This window comes from Pseudopipra pipra, chromosome 7 (assembly GCF_036250125.1).
Source record: "Pseudopipra pipra isolate bDixPip1 chromosome 7, bDixPip1.hap1, whole genome shotgun sequence".
In the NCBI taxonomy this organism is placed as follows: Eukaryota; Metazoa; Chordata; class Aves; order Passeriformes; family Pipridae; genus Pseudopipra; species Pseudopipra pipra.
Window position 1 is genome coordinate 39434417 of NC_087555.1, and position 21758 is coordinate 39456174.

Here is a 21758-nt window from a genome sequence, read left to right on the forward strand (position 1 = left end):
GGTGTTGGCTTTGATGAGGTTCCTTGCTGAGTGTTGCCCGTGGGTTGGAGCTGGGGGGTGTGGCTGACCTGGCTCTCTGTTTGCAGTACAGGATGGTGAAGGAGGCTCTGGAGGAGCGTGCCCACCTGCTGCAGAGTGCCCCTCACCTCTCCGCTCCGCTGCCCATCATGCTGCCCATCTACAAGTAAGCTCTGCTCGACCATCTCCCCTTCCCCTTGCCTGCTGACAAGCAATCCACGTCCCTGGAGAAGTTCCCAGGTCCCCTTTCCCAAAGGACGTCCCCAAAGCTGTCACAAGCTCTGCCCTCCAGTGGGTGAGATGTTGCTGGACTGTAGAAACATGAAGGTTTCTTAGGCTGCTTTGAGGTGCAGCTCTTCGGGGCCCTTCCAGCACCTCAGTTAGGAGCAGCTGGAAAGAATTCTCATTCCCAGGATGTTGTTTGCTATTCTCTCAGTACACCCTTACCTTCAGCACACCCATCACAGTGTTCTCAGCAGTGTGGTGTTCATCCCTATGGCCACAGGCTGCTTGGGTATGGAGAGAGCAGTTTCCTTCTCCTCTGGGGAACAGGGTCTCAGTGCTTTGGGTTAGGTTTTCAGATCTCAGAGTACAGTTACTCACTGGAACAGGCTACTTAGAGCAGGGAGATTTTGCTGAATGATCTTAATTTTATTAAGATCCTTCCTGACTTTATTATTCCTGACTTTAGTGGAAGGGGCTTGTAAAACCTGGAGCTCACATAGGTGAGTGATTGACTGCATTTATGTGGTCCTGAAGTACAAAAAGCCAGTTTAGATCCTAATTCTAGAGCAAACAAAGCCTTGAATCTGCTTGACTCGCTGCAGTGAGCAGCTCTGTTGAAAACAGTAGCAAACAATACCTCAGACTTGAGTATTTACATTACATTGTGGTACCAGGAGCTTGTGTGAAGGTAGGAGGTAAAACTGGTGTAATACAACACACTGTTACTCAACAGGCTCTGTGCTACAATAACAGTGTGTGCATGTGCCTCTAAATTCTTCATTGTTTTCACCTCCTGGGTACTTTTTTCCATGCAGGTGGTGGCAGCTGCCCTACTACTGGGTTGGGATAAAGCTCTATGACCTGGTGGCAGGAAGCCAGTGCCTGAAGAGAAGTTACGTCCTCACCAAGTCAAGAGCCTTGGAGCTGTTCCCGATGCTGCGCAAGGACAAGCTGGTTGGAGCTATTGTCTACTACGATGGTACGTTGATCTCTGTGCTTCCAGTGCTCGTGTCGTGCTGGGTTTGGGGGCAGAAACACGGGGGTGAGGCTGCAGGTCCTGTACATTGAGCCCCTAAAGGGAAGAACAACAGCCTGAAGGATTCAGCTTGCCTCTTGAGCGTGAGTTTGGTAGGTAAATTATGTTTTTGTGACAGTAGCTTACTGAAGGTAAGAGAAAATATATTGGTTTTCTTGGCTAGTGGGTGTAGTGCCGTGTGAAAGTGTTCTGGTGGTTCCCTGAAACTTCCCAGCTGGGCATGGTGCTCTGCACTTCTTGGATTGAACACTTCTTCTTGAGGAAGAAGTCAGGAAAATCTGATGGTTCCAGCAATGTCCAGTGGGTTGCTGTGGCACTTCCACTGTGCAGACAACTTCTAACCTGGATCTGGATGAGGTGGTTGTGCTTCTCACTCTGGGTTGGATGAGGCCTGGATCAATTAGTTTTTATGTCATCAGTAAAATTAGTTGCTCTGCAAAAAGAGCATTCATGGTAATTACAATCAGAGACTAGAGATTGCCATAAGACATGAATGGTTTCTGTTAAAACCCCTTTAAATAACAGGTTATTTAATTAATAATTAAATAATTAATTAATGATTCTGGAGAGGAAGAGTTCCTAGAAGGTGGACTGGCTCTTCATTGCAGCAGGCTGGTGTGCTGTCCCACCAGATTGGTGGTGTTCCTCCTCCTCTTCCACTTCCAGGACAGAAAGTTTGGTAAGGCTTCCTTGGACATGGGGCAAGACAGGTAATATCAGAATATCCTGCCGTGTTCTGGATAAGGCAACAAGCCATGGATTCCTTGCAGGCTTGGAGGATCCCTCCAAAATAAATAACTGAAGTGCTGATTTACTTCCCCAGTGGTACCTTTCTGGTTAGTTTGTACCTGAAGGTGTGGTTTCTGACCTTTTGGCAGCAGAAAGACCTTTACACAAGATGGGTTACAAAGGGAGTTCTTTTCCCTTTGTAGGACTGCATTTACACTTCATCAGCTCATCAAAGGGGCTTCTGGCCTGGGAGGGACTCTGGAAACACGCTGGGCTCCAGTAGTGCTTGTGAGGCTTCTGGCTAAAGCTGATGTTGGTAATTGCAGGTGTCTCAGACAGAGCCCAGCAGCTGGAAAAAAACCTTAAAAATTCCTATGTATGTGTGGGAATAATTCCTATGTATGTGTGGGAATACGTGTGTGCAGGTTCTTGTTTGGGAGGAGGGTGGCATTTAAGGGATGGACTTGATTTTTGCCTATCTCTGAGGGAGCTGCATCTCATCTGTCTTATTTTTGAGGTCTCGAGGAAATAAGGGGTTTTTGGAAGCAAAACTTGCTGTGGGATTATGTGGTGGGTTTTGTACACTGTACCCTTGTACAGCTGCTGTAGATACAAAGAAGGAATTCAGATTTCTTTATTCCTTATCCTAAGCTATCCCTTAGCCTGCTCTGAGGGATCCCAGGAGCATGCCAGAAGAATGGAGTGGTTCTCTTAGCTGTAATTACACTCCTCAGAAGAGCACTATAGCTTGAAATCTGTTTATAATCCAGTGAAGTTTTTTATGATTAAATAAATAATTTGGCTGTATCGTGGCTATTTACTACTCCCAACATTCCAAAGATGCACCTTTCAGGATAGCCCTAAAATTAGTCCTCAGGTTTCCTGGATGAATAGTTATTTTGAACAGTGTTGCAATAAATCTAAAGATTGGGCTTTGATGGCAAACACCAGCAGGGCAGGGCTCTGAGTGACTGGGAGATGTCTCTGGAGGTTTTGGTGCCATCCCAACAAAAGAAAACAAACCCAGACTCTAAATATTGGAAATGAAGAAGTGTAAAATAGAAAAGAAAAAATATTGTATGTCTTGCCTTATTTTGGTTTCTTTATAAGATACAGCTTAGTTATCCCCAGGTTTAGGCAGAATGTAAAGAACTGGTGTTTTGCAGGGATAAAAAATTGAAAAACCTCTCAAAGCTCCACCAAACCTCACTTTCCCTGAAGAATAAAGTGGTTCTGAAAGGGATGAAGTTTGTGTGTTGATAATACACATCTGGGTGCTTTGATGCTGCACCTAATGCAGAAGACTTCCCAACTGAAATGTTAAATCAGTTCTGAACGTCCACATTTCGACTCAGTTTTGCCTGCAGTGCCCCCTCTGCAGGTCAGCCCCTGGGCTTGCTGGACTGGGGGGGTTGGAGCACATGAGCTGTTTTATCCTGATCAGTTAACCTGTTCTGGCCACAGGAAATTTGTTTTAAGCCATAATGTTTCAGCAGGCACCCTTTAGGTCTTGTAAATCATTATGCTTGAATTTTAATGCTACACTTCACACCCTAAATCCAGAGGAATGGAGGACAAAGGGAAAGGGAATTGAACTGAAAGTAGAGAAGGGGGTAATAAATGGAATTAAGCTGCTTTTAGTACTTTCAGAATGATTAGTCATAAAATAGAGCATTAAATAACGACAAAGAAAAAAATACAAGTCTTAAAGTCAGTGATATCTTTGTCTTCTCTGTCCATCCCTTGTCTCTTCCCTAAATAATTAGTCAATAAATTGGTCTTGACTGTTTTTGTAACTGCAGTTAAAGGTAGTTTTCCCCTGTTTTCCCGCTTTCCTTTCCTCCTGTCCATCATCCCTTGTCCCTGTGGTTGTTAATAAGGGGGCTGGTAACGATCACAGGTGTCGATGCCCAGCACCGAAGGGGAGAATTAAAAATCCTGGGTGTGTGAGGCAGTGATTTCTGTGCTCAGGCCCCTGCCCAGCTGTGCCTCGGTGGTGGCCCCGTGCCTTTGCAGGGGGAAGCCCGGGACTGCTCTTTGTGTGGGGCTGCAATTGGTGGTGGGGCCGGTGGCACGTCCAGCCATCCATAATTCATGAGGATGTTGTTCCCAAACGGCGCCGGGGTCGTCTTCATTACATCTTCTAAATTGTTTATACAGGCAAAAAAAAATGGTACATTATAAATGTTGGGAGTACCAGCAAGAGCAAATCACAGCCTTGTCCAGAGGCTATTCCTGCTCTGCCTGAGCATCGGGAAGCCAAAGCATATGTTGGATGTTAGCCGGGGTGTACACAACGTGTCCTATTTATTCAAGGTTTGCTTTGAAGCCACAACTTACAAGTTTGTTTCTTAGGGGGACATGTCAGACTGCATTTAGCATTTGTTGGTATGAGGATACTCCTGAATAGCAAAGAGGCAACATTTTGGGGGGAGAAGGCGGCTGCTATGTGAGCAGGAATCTGTCAGATCCACTTAGGGGGCTCGGGGACAACTGGGGAAGAGGCACAGTGGAGAGGCTGGGCTGGCTCAGGACCAGGGCAGGATTGTTCCAAAGCCCTTTAAAGGGAAGAATTCATCTCCATTTGAATTATATAGAGTTTATTATGGTAAAAACTAGGAGAGCCATTACAGCAGGGATCCAGCTGGCCAGCATGTGTCAATGTAAGGTGTTCAGCAATTCCAAGTGGCACGGTTTTCTTTAAGATACATTATTTTTCTATTTCTAGGTGCTTGCAGACATTTTTAACATGTTTTTTTCTTGCAAGATGAGCCTTCAGGTGCGTAAGGAACATTTGTATTCCAGGATCAGTCACGAATTTAAGATTTTAGAACTTTGCTGACCCCGCTCTCTGAATTTCCAGCTGTTTCCTGAAAGCAGGAATTAACATATGCTACTTCTTGGACTCCTCTGCCACATCAGGGGATTGGGTTGTTTAATGTCTTGTTCTACAGATTTCCAGTATGTTTACTGGGATGTAAGTAGTTGGCTTTTATTTTTTTGCATTCTCAGTAGTTTTGTATACATTCTCTCCTGAAATATTTTAATATGGAGGTTATTTAAAGGTATAAAAAGCCTTGGCAGAGGATTTCGCTTTCCCTGTTTACAGCAAACCCCCTGAGAAATCCTTCCCAGGCACACACAGACACACACAAAAATCAATGCAAAAGAGTAGGGCATTCATTAAGCTGTCAAAAATGGAATAAATGCTTTTTTTTATTTAGGCTCTTGTAGCTATTTTTCCTAGGATTTGAGTGTGTCCTGAATTATGAAATGTTATAGCTTTATAATTCATGTTTGACAAATGGATATTTGGAGATGTTGAGCTGTAATAGGGGTATTACAGACAACTCTGTGGCTGTTTTTCCTTCCCTGGGTATAAAAACTCTGACAGTTTGTCACTAGAAATACTTTCCATAGGTGATTTTAAATACACAGCTCCTCACATTTCTTGGTATTTCAAACCTGAGGCTAGATGGGTGGGAGAAGCCTTGCAGGCACACTAACCATGGGTATAACCAGGGAAATACTCTGTGTATGTTCCATAACCTCTTGTTTTCCAATACATTTTGTCCTGTGTTCCATAAAATAGAGCTGTCTGTGAAACCCTGGAGGAAACGGGCAGGATGTGAGGAATTCAGAGGGGAATTCTGGCTGCCTCTGCTGGGTTGCAGGTACAGTGAAAACCCACAGCAGCCAGAGTATTTTCCTTGCTGTACTGGCAGGAGCAGCAGTGGGGATCCAGGATAACCCCAGTTATCCCTGGCACAACCCGTGGGTCTCCGTTCGCCGGTGCTGCTGCCGAGTCCCGCCGTGCTTTGCCCGTCAGAGCTGTTTTATCCTTCTCAAAAGGGATAAAATCAATGGCCTGAACCAGCTGCATCTTTAACCCAGTTTTGCCTCTGTCAGAGGTGCAGGCTTAGCCACGTCCCTGCAGGATGAGCCCTTTGCTCCCGACAGAAGGGCCGTGCATCCGCAGCGCTCCCTTCCCTGCGCTGGAGGCTCCTTCCCAAAAGCTGGCGGATGGTAACTGCATCCTGCTGTACCTGTAACAATTTAATTGTGTAAGTCAGCCCAGTCAAGCATCCCCAGCTCATGACTGGAAGACATGAAATTCATTGTCATTATTGTCCCTGTCATTTTGGATCATTATATCCTGCTGCAGAATTTTCCTCACTCCAGTGCTTTCGTACCTCCAGGAAGCAGGGATTATGGCTGAGGTTGGGGTGGGGGCAGGACTGTGAACTACATTTACCTCAGGGGAGCCACAGATTAAATTGGCTTTGCTTTCTGACTTGCTGGATTCGTCTGTTTGTACGCTGTGGGTTTAAGGTTGGAAATGATGAATATTCCAGTGAATTCCAGGCCTCTCTCTTCTCTTTTTTTAATGCTCGTATAAGCAAAGGATGGGGTTTGTGTCCCTTAAGAAGTGAACGGGGAATAATTCTTCAGATCATGTTACCAAAAAGATTTAAGATTATTCCTGAGCAAAACGCTGTTATTGGCACATTGTGGCACAAACATCTGAGTGGTCCCTGGGGTGTCCTGGCTTTAGGGGAAGGGAAGGAGCTGTGCTGTGCTGTGGGGGGTGTGTTTTACGGGAGCTCAGGGCTGGGTCGGTAGGTAGCAGGTGCCCTGCTCCCTGCTGTGGCTGAGGAGGGAAGGGGTGATGGGACACCTGCACAGCTCCCTGCTCCTTCCCCTGCTCCTTCCCCTGCTCCTTCCCCTGCTCCTTCCCCTGCTCCTTCCCCTGCTCCTTCCCCTGCTCCTTCCCCTGCTCCTTCCCCTGCTCCTTCCCCTGCTCCTTCCCCTGCTCCTTCCCCTGCTCCTTCCCCTGCTCCCTGTGTCCGTCAGCATATGGGCAGCCCTGGGCCCTGGGAAGGGTTGGGAAGGTACACATTGCTCATCTTCCCAGAATCACCTAGTCAGTAAGATTGGACAAGCCCTCCAAGTTTTTTCACTGCAAAAGTGGCCAGGCATTGAAATAAGTTGCTCAGGGAAGTGTTTAAGAGGAGCCTGGATGTGGCACTTGGGGACATGGTTTAGGGGTGATTATGGTGGTGCTGGGTTGATGGTTGGAGATGACTTTGAAGGTCTCTCCCAGCCTTGCTGATGGTGTGATTCTGTGATCCGTGGGAGCAGTGCTGCCTCTCTCCAGCTCTGGCAGGGCCCTGTGTCCCCCCTGCCACGTCCTGTTCCCTGAGAGGGCTCTGCTGGGTCACACAGCAGTGGGCAGCCAAACACAGCACACCGGGCTGGTGAATCCATGCCTTGCTCTGGACCAAAGCACACCCAAGTGTGCCCCGATGGAGTTTCCCTGGCAGCCGTGGGTGCCACGGGGCTGTGCTGGGCCGCGGTGCCCCGGCCGTGTCCCCGGCCGTGACGGGCCCTCACGGGGACATCTCAGTGCCTCTTCCATGAACTGGCAGTGACAGTGTTTGGTTCCATTTCAACGCGCTGCTGTTCCTGCCGCTGACACGGCACTCGCACTGTAGTGACAGGTTGAAGGCTGACACAAAGGAAGTGGGAAACAGCGTAATTATAAAGCACGGGGACGGAATTCCAGATTTTGTCTGTCACTGGATGTGTGGATATTGTGGCTTATTTTTGTGGTTTGGGATCTTGGTTTCCATACGAGTTTCAGCTTCTGTGCTGTAAGTTGGCAGCAGACTCGATCAGACAGACATTCACAGGGTATTGGGATTTCTTCCTTAAAAAAAGGCTTTTATGGACTCCCTGCCTCTTGCTCGTGCTGTTCCTTTGTTTATAACTCTGTATGTAATTTGCAACTATTCATACTAGAAAAGGGGGGATGGATTTAAACTGACAGAGGGCAGATTTAGATTGGACATTGGGGAGAAATTCTTCCCTGTGAGGGTGGTGAGGCCCTGGTACAGGTTTTCCAGAAAAGCTGTGGCTGCCCCATCCCTGGAAGTGTCCAAGGCCAGGTTGGAGCAACCTGGGCTAGTGGAAGGTGTCCCTGCCCATGGCAGGAGGTGGGACAAGACAGGCTTTAAGGTCCCTTCCAACCCAAACTGTTCTGGGATTCCAAGAATAGGGAAGCTTAGTTCTCATGGTCTAAGACGGTGCTAAGTGGAGGAAGCCAGAAATTATTTAGGATGTCTGGATGCTGCTGGATTATTAAAACTGGATGTTTCAAATCTGAGTTTGAACCTGTTGGAATCAATTCACCTGTCAGAAGGCCAGGCTTGAGGCTTCCCTTCCCATGAAAGCTCCTACACAGTGAGGACTGGAAGTGTCCAGATCTTAGGGCAGATCTGGGAGAGCTAAAATGTGGTGTGTGTGGTTATTTCCTGTGCATACTTAGGTGCATATTGTCCTTCCCAGCCGCTGGGGCCTCCCTGCAGCAGCACAGGTGACCCAGGGCCCAGCAGTGCTCGGGTTCTCTGTGGCTGTAGGAGCTGTAGGGCCAGGCCAGTGTGCTGTCACTGTGCTGTGAGTGGGATGGGGCTGGTGGGTCTGAGTCACAGCTTGTCCCTCTGGAGAAGGCCAGGAACAAAGATGTGAGTGCTGCATATCCTTGAAAGTCTGGGAGATTTCAGCAAATTCCACTTCAGTTTTGTGTGATCCAGAGAAAAAGAAATAGTTCAGGTCTGAGGGCATTGTAGTGACTTGTGACTCATGAGTCAAAGTGGATGTTTCCCCTGAACTCACTCTGATTGTGTCTGGGGAGGAGAACTTGCCAAGGTCTCTCTGAAAGAAGTCTGGAACAATTTTGAGTCACTCCAGCTGATTCATCTGGCCAAACTGGGATGCAGGCCTTTCCATATACCCAACAGCTGCTGGGTTCCTGCTTAATGCTTGTGATAAAACTGGCCATGCAATTAGGCACTGACTTAAAATTATACTTATGGTAGTCCTGTTAACTTAGTTATGTGTAATTGTATGTATCTAATGTACATGCATAATTGTATAATCACTCATCAGCCTTGACTTTGGAGAGGTTTGGGTAAGATTTGTCTACACAGTGAGGAAACTTTGAACATGAAGTGTTTGGTTTCCTGCGTTGCTTTGCTGTGTGCCTGCAGTTACCAGTGCTGGGCTGGGGTAAGAATATCACTTGTTTTTAAACAGCTTCTAGAATGTCAGTGCTTTGAGGGACCACGAATGGTGGTGTTGTGGTTACACAGTAATATCCCCATCTTGATGCTGGGTGATTGGATTTTGGGAATGGTCCAAACCAATGGACTGCCTGTGAGTTCAGTTCAGTATTCCAGTTAAATAAGTGGAGCTCACTGGTATCAATAAAAGAATAACATACAAGCAACAAGTTAATTTGCAGGTGTTTATCTTGTCATTATTCCCTCAGCTTTTTAGAAGAAACATAAAAACCTAAACTCCCCTTATTTGCGTGGCTACACTGCAAAGGGATCTGGAGTTGTGACCACACTGGAGGCCTACTTGTCTTATTCCTATATTTCTTTTAACGTGTTTTTCCTTTTCAAGGAGCCTGCTAGGTGGTTCTCAGGGGAAATTTGCCCCCTCGAGAAGGTTCATTGGGACTGTCACAGATCTCCTTGTGTGGCTGCCTCCCCTCAAACCCGAGCTCCAGCACTGACTAGCTGTGCCTGGTCAGGGAAGGCTGTAACCTGGGGAAAGGTGAGGAGAGTTTTGTGTCTGCTGCAGGGACCAACCTGTTCCTTAAAGCCAGAAGTCTGCAAGCCCAGCTGTTACAGCTCTGCTGCTGCAGGAGGAGCCAAAATGAACTTTAAGGTTCCTTCCAACCCAAACCATTCTGAGGTTCTGTGAGTTGGTTTAACAGTAATAGTTGTCAGAGAGTGACACAAGACAGAACATACTAGAACTGCCAGAGTGCCTCATTCAGGCTCTGGTTTTCACACAATGCTCCTGACCCAGTCCCAAACAAACCTCTCCAGTCTGTGGGCTTTGTTACCACTCCCTGGCTGGGGCTCAGCACTGATAAAAATAACACTGAACGTACACTGTGTGCACTCTGGGGGAGGATCCTGTGAGTGCCAACGGAAACATTGTCTGTTTGGGGCTGAAGAAAGAAATACAGCGTTTGCTACTAAGGAGTGAAAATAGAATTTTCCTAAATTACACAAAAAGAAGAAATTATAAACCAAATGGCATCACTGTTGGGCTTAGCGTGATGTAGGAGACACTTACTCAAAATGTCTTTGCACACTAAATGCCCTCAGCAGTGTGGCTTCTAAGAGTGAGGGGGTTTTGAGAGGATGCAGTGTTAATTTAGTGCAAGAACTTCGGCCAGTGTTTTGGGAAGAGCTGGGCTGACTGCCCTTAGAAGTTAAAGTATCTCTCTATTGTCACTTTATTACAGCAGTTGACAACAGTGGATTAGGGGATGGATGATTCTTTCAGTTTTCCTTGCTAGAAATAACTCGAAGGATTTAAAAATCCTCTTATTCTCAAGTGGTGCCATGGGAGGAGTTGCATACAGAACTCAGCATATTCCATCAATTGGTTCTTAGAGGCTTCTCCCAAAGATGCTGAGGTGTGACTGCCTTCCCGGGAGCAGCAGGACTGGAGCACCAGTGACCTCTCCAGGGCAGGCTGTTGGTGAACACCAGTGACCTCTCCAGGGCAGGCTGTTAGTGAACACCAGTGACCTCTCCAGGGCAGGGTGCTGGTGAACATCTGTTCCTGGTGAATGTCACAATTACCATTTCACTGGGTTGCCTGCAGTTAGGAGATCTCCAGGAGTGTCCCCATCTCTGAAAGATGCCAGATTAACTTGTCTTAGCCATTCTGTTGTTATAAAATAACTTTTTGGGTTAAACACTTGGAAACCCCCGAAGTGTCACCGAGGGGTCACCTCTGGTAGCCGGGAGGGTCATTGTTTTGTTTGGCTTTGGAGCTGCAGTGCTGCTGTGAGGCACAGGGATGCAGAGCTGGCTGGGGTGGGTAATCCAGGGTTGGATCCCAGGAAAAGGTTCTTCCCCCAGAGGGTGGTTGGACACTGACCAGGCTCCCCAGGGCAGTGGGCACAGCCCCAAGGCTGCCAGAGCTCCAGGAGGGTTTGGACAGTGCTCTGAGGGACAGGATGGGATTGTTGGGGTGTCTGTGCAGGGCCAGGAGTTGTACTGGATGGTCCTTGTGGGTCCCTTCCAACTCAGCATATTCTAATTCTCTGATTCTCTGATCGAGTACAGGATTTTAATGTAATTATCTGGGGGAAAACACACACATGTGAATTGGAGGGCCTTAAGCAAACAAAAAGGCAAAAACCAGCTGTTCCTGAGTATAAAGCCATTGTCTTATGATCCTATCTCTCCCAAACTGTTCACTGTTGTTCTCTACAGATGATAAATTCCCAAGCTGGGAAGCCACTCTTCATTCCCTTCAAATCCAGATCTCTCCAGCTCTCTGTTACTTATGCTATGCAATACTTGAGGGCTCCATGCTGTAGGTCACATCAATCTGAAGCCAGTGGGTTTTTCTACCAGTGTAGTTCATCAGGAAGTGGTTATTTCCCAGTCCTCTTCCTGCAAATAAATTCCATGGGCACTCAGTTCCTTTTGGACTGAGCTGAGGAGTGAGTAATAACACAGGGGTTCTCATATCAGAATAATGATGAGGGGAAAATGGATGAGAGGTTCAGAGGAAGCAGGAGAATGTTGTTTTGGACACAGTGGTACAAATCCTGAAGTGCACTGAGCATGTGCACTGAGCATGTCCTGAGCTCACTCTGACTTTAGGAGCAGCCTTTGGATTTGGGGCTTGCTAAACAATGGTTACTTAGAAGTTTGGCTTTATAGAAATTACCCGTTCACACATTATTTATTCTGCTGATTGGCTCCTCAGGATTGCTTTTGCTCTGGGCAAATAAGTGACAAATCTGGGCAGAGGCAAACTTGCCAAATTTAAACAGTCAGAGTTGCCGTAGATCAAAGCTAATATTGGCTGACGCTGAATTGTGCTGCTGTGGGATGAATCCCCACCCCAGGGTAGCCAGAGGACTCTGGTCTGTGTTGGTGCCACCTTGGGCGCTGGTGGCAGGAACAGAGGGAGGATCAGAAGGTCACTAAGGAAACCCTCCTGGGCCAGGATCCTGCTGCAGCGAGGGAGTGAACCCCCTGTGCCCATGGTCTGCCAGGGCTGGGTTTGCAGGTGAGCTGTGTCTGGGGGTGCTGTTCCTGCTGCATGGTCCTGCACAGCCAAACCTTGTGGTGCCTGTGGGCCAGGCAGGCCCCACATCCAGCACCACCATGAAGGGGGATGTCTCCAGGACACTGTGCCCCTGAAAGCCCTCGACTTCGGGCTAGAGGAGCATTTCTTGGATTACAGAATCACTGAATCATTTAGGTTGGAAAAGACCTCTGAGATCGAGTCCAACCTTTGATCACCACCTTGTCAGGTAGACCAGAGCGCTGAGTGCCATGTCCATGTTCCTTGAACACTGGATTCCTTTGGAATGTGTGCTGTTCTGTGGAAGCAGCTGCTGTACTACAGCTTGTCGCTGTCCTTTGGCCCTTTTCCACCAATCACTCCCTCTCCACACGAGGTATTCCTTCTCTCAACCCTGCCTTAAACTGGGTGAACCTCATGAGGTCATTTACTCCTCCCTGCCACCTCAGCAGCAGCAATGCTGGTGCCTTTATAGAATGCTTTGCCTGCCACCTCTGACCGATGGTTGTTCCCCCTCGTGCATCTTGTGTGATGGAGCATCCCCAACTTTTCCTGACATCTTGCTCAGTTGTTTTGCTGTTCTTTTTTGCAGCTGATTCCGGGCATTGTTTGCTGAGTGGAATTGGAGTTACTGTTTGTTTCTTCATCGGTGCTTTATCATGCTGCTGTTTCTGTACACTCAGTGTAACTTTTTTTCTCGTAGCTGAAGACAGATTGTGCTGCAGGGCCTGGGCTGGGTTGGAATGAGGGCTTTGGGGAGGGGAGGCGGCGCCTGCGAGGCCATTGATCCCATCTTTATAACTTTGCCCTTTTAGCTGGGAACAGATGATTTGCACAGGGGTTGGAGATGGTGCAGGCAGAATCCGAAGGACCAAACTTTACATAAACCATTTATACTAAACATTGGGGATGCTGGCAACATAAATCAACTACAGTATCTATTACAAATTTATCACTTTATCAGTATCATCTGTGATAAGAGTGGTCTGAACAGGTGGGGAAGTGAACCATACCTCGGGAAGTTTAGCCTGCTTGGAAATTAATTATTCAGGACACACAGAGCCTGGCCCCTTCAATGTATAGTAATTCTTTCCAGCCAGCATCCAGGCCTCCAACTTCAGTGCAATAATAAATAGGAAAAGTCTCAGGTGAAGCCAGTATTTCAGAGTAATTAATCATCTTCCCCTCATGGTCCCTCCGCCTCTCTCTTGGTTTTCTTTAACGAGGGAATTTCAGTAATAAATCTTTAATGATATATGTTAAGAATCCTTCATTAATTCTTGTCCACTTATTTCTCTCTTTTGGGTGCTTTTATGTTGTATGTTGGGAAGTTAAAAGGAATGTACAAGAAAAAACCAGCTAAATTTGACACAGTCTGTGAAAGGATGTTTTTGGGTGTTGGGTGTTGTGTGTTCACTTGGTAATCAGAATTGTTGGTTAATAGCAGCTGGATTGTCAAAAGGATTCTTGGATACGAGTGCAGAGTTACAGCAGGATTACAAGGGAAAAGGGGGAGAAGAGAGTGGTTTGTCTGCTCCTCAATGGAGGGGAAGGGGCAGGAGCGCTCCGTTTGAGCGGGGTGTGTGGTGTGGGCCCGCGGAGGCCCTCGGGGCGCGCGGCCGGACACGGCGCTGCCCACGCGGTGTCTGGTGAGGGGCCGTGTCTGCAAACACCCCCGTGGGGGCGAGCGGCCGTCAGGGCGATGGGATGTGACAGGCCCGGCCGTGACGGATGGGCCGTGACACGCGCCCGCCCGCCGTGGGTGACGGGTGTCCTTCGTGCCTCCCCGCAGGACAGCACAACGACGCGCGCATGAACCTGGCCATCGCCCTCACGGCCGCGCGCTACGGCGCCGCCACCGCCAACTACGCCGAGGTGCGCGGCCTGCTCAAGAGCACGGACCCCGCCAGCGGGAAGCTCCGCGTGTGCGGGGTGCGCTGCAGGGACGTCCTGACCGGTGAGTGCACGGGCAGGGCCCCTCGGGAGAGGAACCACGGGATAACCGCAGGGAGCGGCGGGGCCGCCGCTGTCTCTGAACATCCACCACCCACAGAGGAGCCATCTTCCCGGGCCGTGCCATTAGTGTCACTCAGCTTTAGCTTCTGTCACGTTTCTCACTCAAATCCCGGTGTTTTGGCAGGGCAGACTGAGCTTTACGTCCAAACCCTTCTGTCAGGGGAAGATGACATTGTCAAAGGCTCCGTGCTGTACTGTAATAATCCCATTTACTGAGTCTGTGGGGTGAGACTGAAATCTTTTTTCTTGAGAGGCAGATTTCAACTGAGCAACTTCCACCTTGTCTGCCCTCACAGATAAGCTGGAATTCCATTCTAAAACATTCTCCTTCAAATCTGGTGTGAGGTGAACACTTAGTTAATTTTTAGAGCCCACCCCAGCTGTTGTGTTCAGACATGCAGGATACACTTTACAGTAGGGTGAGTTCATAGAGAGATTAATAACAGAGAGCGTCAGCGAGCAGGAAACAAATGGTGTCTGTGATTGATACTGTTTTCTTTCACAGGGAAGGAATTTGATGTCAGAGCCAAGTGTGTTATCAATGCTACGGGACCTTTCACAGACTCCGTGCGCAAAATGGATGATGAGGAAGTGCCCAACATCTGTCAGCCCAGTGCAGGAGTGCACATCGTGATGCCTGGTTATTACAGGTACCGGGGCTCGGGGCCTGCTCCATTTGTAACACCATTTGTAACAGTCTCTGCTGGGGAATAAATGAGCTCCCGAGACGCATTGCTGGGTTTTACAGCACTTCTGAATGCACAGTTGGATTTTGGGTTTTATTTGTGTTTTTTAAAGAGGATTCTGGCACTGTGCCGACGAGAAGAACAATTTCATCTATTCAGAAAACACTGAAGTCTTTTAGTTCTTAGTTAAAGCTCCCCAAGGCAGGACTCCTGCTGAAGCAGAAGGCCTTTAGGCAGAGCGTCAGCAGACTTGTGAGAGCACCTATTTCAATAATGCCTTTGAGCTGAGTGTGCTGCCTGCCTGGTCACCTCCTTAGGAAAACCTCCCAGCGAGGTTGCATGTTCATACAGGATCTCTTGTCCTGTTAAATCATGGAATCACAGGATAGTCTGGGTTGGAAGGGACCTTAGAGATCGTCTCGTTCCACCCCCTGCCTTTAAATATGAAACTCCCTGTGCAATGGCTCTGCCACCTGCTCAGTGTAAGTAGGAGTGCAGAAGTACAGAATAAATAATATAATGGGCAGTATGATAAGTAATAATAAGTAATATTAGTGTCACCCAAAAGAATTAGTTCAGAGTAACACAGTTAAATTCTGGCACTGCTGTGGCCACAAGCTCCCCCCAACCTGTGGGGGTTTTGGTGGTCAGGATGTGCCCCCCTTGGCCACCCCCATTCCAGGAGAGGTTCCCGTGGCACTCTGCTCCCTGCAGTCTCCTGCTTCCCTCCCTGTTTGCTGTGCAAAGCCAAATCCCCTTCTCCCGAGTCAGCCCTGTCAGTTGGAACTCAAATATTACCTTTGGTTCCTGAAGTCATTAGCATCCTAATGGAAATTCTGCTTTATGGACTTAGCCCAGTTCTGTTGATACAGAGCCCTTGCAGTAATGCCTTCCACAGCACCATCATGCTCCTTGGAATGGGAATTCAGCCTTCCAGGGCACAACAGGGTGTTCTGCTGGAGCTGTCCTAACAGCACATGACCACAGACTAAAATTGAGGCATTTTTGGCCTGGTGTAAAATCACCCCTGCATTCTGTTCTGGGTTTTTTTGTATCTTTCCCCATGAGAAATGGGAAAATGACCTGATAGCTGCTTTAAAGTACTAAAAATGTGAAGAAATGGGCTGTAATCCCAGTTTCCTCATATGCTAGGAGGAGGACGTGGCTTTATGGCCCTACAGAAAAACATGGAAAGCTTTAAAACTTGGACTCACTTTGTAAATTCAAAGTAGAGGATGGCTTGATATGCATTTATTTATTCTGTAATAACCCAATAATTTTAATTGGAAATGTGGAGAAGTCTTGTTCTCCGTGTTCCCCGGTGTATGTCAGCATGTGGGCATTACTTTCCTTGGAAAGTAGTATCTGCCCACATGCTGCCTCCACAGCACAGCTGATTAGATAAAACTGCACTGAATTTCCTTGGAGTGTGAGAGCTGAAAGCAGGGAACTGTCTGCTGAACAGAAAATACTCGTGGGATTTAATCTTGGTTGTATCAGGTCTTCTCCTGGTGCCAGGGGACACTCCTGAGCACAGGAAGGTTGGCATTTCACCCTGTCCATGTGCCCTGTGGTGAATGTTTTGTGCCCTATGGTGAATGTTTTACAGAATTTTGGCCCATAGTCACAAAAATTATTTTTTTTGGTTAAGATTTAGAGGTTGTCAGTTATAAACGTAGTTAAGATTTTGTAAAACTAATGTTAACCTAATGCATTCACTTCCCGTGGGTTTTTTGCTCATTGATGTTCTTCGTTAACAGTCCCAGAATTCCTCCCCTCATTAATTAGGCTTCCAGCCTGGAATGTGTCTGTGAATACAAGGCTTTTTCCTCTCCCTTCTGACCAATTTCAGACATTTTCAGTCTTTCTCGAGTTTTCCTCTCTGCTCTGCATTCCAGATTCCAGGTAAACTTGTCTGTTATACCTCAGTTCTGCCCTGTGGAAAGTAACTTTTTGTTCTCTAAGTGCATTTGTGGTGCTTTGGTCAAATGCTTCTTCAGCTGGAGATCAACGTGGAGCCAAGACCTTCCATGTATCTCCCAGACCATTTCCCTCTGTATTTCTGTGTGTCAATGCCTTGCTTTAATGCTTCATATTACAGTTTGCAATACTGACCTTGCCCATTTTAGCAGCCTTTGAAGAGGAATCTCAGCGTGGCTGACACGGCTCATACCTCCTTCTCCCATCCATTTTGGAATCACAGGAATTCCTGCCTTAGAAAGCTGTGTTGTTTCACAGGTATCCCTGGTGTGTAGCAGGGTGACTCCACAGGCTTCCCAAAGGCCGGTATTTGGGTGTTAAGATGCTGCTTTTTGATGCAAACCACCTTATTTTGCATTTGTTTGGGTGGCTCTTCAGTTATTTAAATAAGCTGGAACTAGCCGGGCAATGGGCAGGAACAGAGAGCTGCCCAGGAAAGCTGGTATCAGTAATTTAGTAAATAATTGGCACATTTAGTAAATAATTGGCACATGGAAGGCTTGCATCCTCTCTCAGCACTTGCTGTGCAATCTAAAAACAGTTCAGTCCAGAGGTGCTGTGGGAAAACATAGTTTGAAGTCTCTGCTTGTTTCTCTTCCTTATTTTTAACAGTTTTTATGAAATCACATAAAAAACCCCACATACTTTTAAGAAAATGTCTGTAAAGTTTCTGAATTCTGATACTGTATATTAAATCTCTGATTTCCTCTGTCTCTAAATCAACAGCTTTTTCATTTTAAAAAGTAATCATTTGTCTGAGGTGATTTACCTTTCCCAAACTGTGTTGACTTCCCCTATTAGATTGTACCTCTCCCTCTGTAGGCCTAAGCTGTCTTTAAATATCAGCTAAAAAAGGTTCTAATATACATGCTAGGTATGAAATTCTCAGCTTCTCTTCCAGCCTTGCCATATATTGCAAACTTCCCTTCAGTAATCAGTTTAGGCTTCCTCAAAATGGAATATTCATTGATTCAGCTGGAATAGGTGGTTCTCACCCAAGCACGTCTTTGCTTTCATTAGGAATTGTTTGAGCCCATTGAATGATTCCCCTCTATAGTTCCTAATTGCCACCTAAATCTCCACCTCCAGTCCCCTTCCACGTGCTCCCCATATCCCCCTCTACTCCCAGGAGTGGGTGCACAGCCTGGAGACCCCTGGAGACTACATGTGTTTTTATAAGGACTTGCAGCACCTGAAATGAAAGTCAGCAGCTACCCTTAAAATAAAAATGAACAAAGAAAGAGGCAGTTTAATGTTTTTCTCTGTAAAAGCTGTTTACTTTTAAGTGTTTATAAAAGCCTCTTATTTTCTGAAATACAAGCAGAGCTTTTTAATAAGCCACGAGGAGGTGGCTGGGTTTGTACCTGTGAATTTTATTTTACATTATACCAGAAACCACTGATACATAAATTAAAATTTCCTGTCCAAAGAACTACAGATTTTCTTCCTTGTACTGAACGATTCCATTCTGCACTGACAGAACTAATGAAAAATCTCTGAGTAGCAACATCACTGCTGTCTCTTTTGCCTTTTTTCCTCAAAGCACAGTTCCCTGCTCAGGGCCACAGAACTGGGAGCACTCAGGAGTCTGTGGGTGTTCCTTCCTGTTGAAGTGGCAGGTGGTGACAGACTCAGGCTTAGTGTCACTGGAAGGACTCCTTCAATGTCCTCATTTCTCCTCTTTTCTCTCCTTTTTCTCTCAGTTGCCACCCCCTGCCCCTCCCATTCCACATGTATTGGGGAGGCAGGTTGGAGGGGATTTGGTATGTCTTTAATTTTGCCTTCTGTTCAGGGTGCAAATAATTGACAGCTCAGGTTAATAAGATCTGATCTTTATTATTTCTTGTTCTGTACTTAGACACATCAAAACAGAACCAGGGTTTTGTTCTTCTTTCTTCCATTTGAATAGATTAGGGATTAGGGAGAAATTCCTGGCTGGGAGGGTGGTGAGGCCCTGGCACAGGTTGGGCAGAGAAGCTGTGGCTGCCCCTGGATCCCTGGAAGTGTCCAAGGCCAGGCTGGACAGGGCTTGGAGCAGCCTGGGCTGGTGGAAGGTGTCCTGTCCATGGCAGGAGGTGGAATGAGATGAGTTTCAAGGTCCCTCCCAACCCAGCTCAGTCTGTGAACACTCGTGTTTCAGCCTTCCCTCTCCCTTGTGGCATAATACGGAGGATTGCCTGTTTGGGGGATTAAAAGCAGTTGTTCATTCCATGAGGAGTTTCGAGTCATTGCAGGTTTAAAATTTCCAACTGTTTGTATTTGAAGTTCCAACACACAAGGTTTTCCAGAGTGAATGGAGATGGGAGATGCCCAAGGCCTGACTGCTCCACCTTAAGGTTGTGATCTGCTCACTCCCTTAGGAAACCAAACTGTAGGAATTTCTGAGCCTCGCTTCCCAGGGCCTTGTTTCCCAGAACTCCTGGGACTGCCGTTTAAAGGCAGGTCTTGGCCAGAGGTGAACTCTATTATTTATTTATTAAATCATTTGGCCTAAGAACAAAGGTTCTGTTCCAGTATTTCCCTGGAGTACCAGGTGTGCAGAACCCCAGGTGCTCCTGCCCTGTGTTGACCCACGTCCCTCCTTTCTTTCAGCCCTGACAACATGGGGCTGCTGGACCCAGCCACCAGTGATGGCAGGGTGATTTTCTTCCTGCCCTGGGAGAAGATGACGATCGCAGGGACCACGGACAGCCCCACGGATGTCACCTCCCACCCCATCCCCACGGAGGAGGACATCAACTTCATCCTGAGCGAAGTGCGCAACTACCTGGGCGCCGACGTGGAAGGTAACCCTGGGAGGGCTCCTTCCCCTGGGAGAGTGCTCAGGGGTCTGGCCATTCCAGCCTGGGGAAGTACAGCAAATAATTCACCTGGAAGAAAAAGGTGTTCGGAGTTTTCCCATGCCCTTGTTTCTATTTTCATTTTTCTAGGCATTTTATTCTTAGAATTTACTTTGCTTGGTCGGTAAATATCTTACAGTGGCAGTTTTGGTGGGAAAGTAAAATGGGCCAGAAGGAGAATGTATAAAAATTCCTTGGTGACAGTTGTTCCCTTCAGTAGCTGAAGTTGTTCCCTTCAGCACCTTTGCTGTAAGGTGCTGGCCTGCTGTGGCTCAGGGCTGGTTTGAAGGACAGGGGCTTCTTTCCTTAGAATCACAGAATCATGGGATAGTTAAGGTTGGCAAAGATCATCAAGTCCAGCCATCAACCCAGCACCACCACCATGTTCACCACTAAACCATGTCCTCAAGTGCCTCATCCACACATTTTTTGACCACTCCCAGGGGTGGTGACTGCCCTGGGCAGTCTTTCCTTTGGAGTGAGGCTTTGGTTTCTCTAAATTCCAGCATTTGTACCACTGTATTTCTGCTGCAGCAACTGCATTAAAATGGAAAGCACTCAGTCAGGAACATTGGAACATCCTTAGATTTAGGAAAATCTGGAGATGGGAAATGCTGGATTCCTTGTTTCCTGCAGTGGAGAATTGATGTCTCCATGTTGTGTGAAGTTATGAAAGAGTCTCCAGGGAAGGTCCTGTTGAGTGTCTGGAGCAGCAGTTGCTGTTGGAAGTGCAGGAGGCCAGGCAGGGAGTTGGGAATTTGAATAAGACAGAGATCAGATTAGATATTAGGAAAGAGTCCTTCCCTGGGAGGGTGGGGAGGCCCTGGCACAGGTTGCCCAGAGAAGCTGTGGCTGTCCCTGGATCCCTGGAAGTGCCCAAGGCCAGGTTGAACAGGGCTTGGAGCAACCTGGGCTGGTGGGAGGTGTCCCTGCCCATGGCAGGGGGTGGACTGACATGAGCTTTAAGTCCCCTCCCAGCCCAAGCCATTCCATGGTTTCACAGGTATTTCCCAGCAGCACATCCCACAGTGTTCAATCCCTCTGACTCCAGCCCACCTGGGCACTGGGTGTTTCTCACCCCTGCAATTACCATGTTTATAGATGGCTGGTACTGAAATAACAACTGCTCTGCCCATATCAACCCTCCACAGCCCTGCCTGTGCTGCCAGAGCCAGTGCCAGGGTTATCAACTTCCACAGGCTTGGACACCTTCCAGCTGCTTAATTACAGCGTCACGCGTGCTGCTTCCTCTAGTTCCATTAGTTTATAAACGTAATATGGGATCCTAGTCCTGTGATTAACACTTCATTTTGGCAGGTTAAACACGCTGGCAGAGCACCATTGATTTTGGAAATCTATTCCGTGTTCTTTGGGGGATGTTTTTTACACCCTTTTAGTGATTTTTCAATTATCGTTTATTTGAAAGTTGTAATAAAAACATGTTCCAAAGACTTCGGTGTGAAGCAGATCGGTGACTGCACTTAGGGTGAAGGCTGTGGGTAAAGATGACTTGTCAAGAGGAGAACTTGGAAAAATAACCTACAAGCTAGAGAAAAAGCTTGGGAGTCCTAAAAGGAAATGTTACACTCATGCCACAAACTTTATTTTGGCTTTTAAAATGTAGTGTAAGGGCTATCCTGCCAGCACAGGCAGACAGGGAGAGTCACGGTGCTGGGGTGATGTGTTGTTAGGGTTTGGGCTTGGGGCTTGGGGCTTTCGTGGGCTGGTGGGTGAGTTTGACAGTTGAATCTCTCTGGGTTGATCTGTTCCCAGGATATCTCTGTTCTGTTGGGTTTCTCACCAGTGTGACAAACAGACCTGTCTGTCTGACTTTGCTTTGGGCTGGCAATTATTGCCAGTCCTGATTGGAGCAGTGCTGGGTTTAGCCTGGAGAAAAGGAGGCTCAGGGTGACGAGGTGGGGATCGGTCACAGGTTGGACTCCATGGTCTGGGAGGTCTTTTCCAACCTCAGTGATTCTGTGATTCTGTAGCCCAGCTCATTCCCTGACTTTGGAGAGTGTCCCCCAGCTTTGCAGGTTGCTGGGCATGGTGGGGTGCAGCCCTTGGCAGTGCCCCAGAGCCCGGGAGGAGTGGGAG

At 47.5% G+C, this 21758-nt stretch overlaps 1 protein-coding gene across 5 annotated transcripts in view; it reads left to right on the top strand.

Annotated features, from left to right (window-relative positions):
* GPD2 (glycerol-3-phosphate dehydrogenase 2) overlaps window positions 1–21758 on the top strand; it is a 57686-nt gene that overhangs the window by 18052 nt on the left and 17876 nt on the right. For all 5 annotated transcript variants that reach the window (XM_064661766.1, XM_064661762.1, XM_064661767.1 and 2 more), the window contains exons 5-9: window positions 87–184; window positions 1059–1222; window positions 13932–14096; window positions 14661–14805; window positions 19414–19607. In XM_064661766.1, coding sequence (XP_064517836.1) covers window positions 87–184; window positions 1059–1222; window positions 13932–14096; window positions 14661–14805; window positions 19414–19607 — 766 coding nt within the window. The remainder of the gene's footprint in view (window positions 1–86; window positions 185–1058; window positions 1223–13931; window positions 14097–14660; window positions 14806–19413; window positions 19608–21758) is intronic.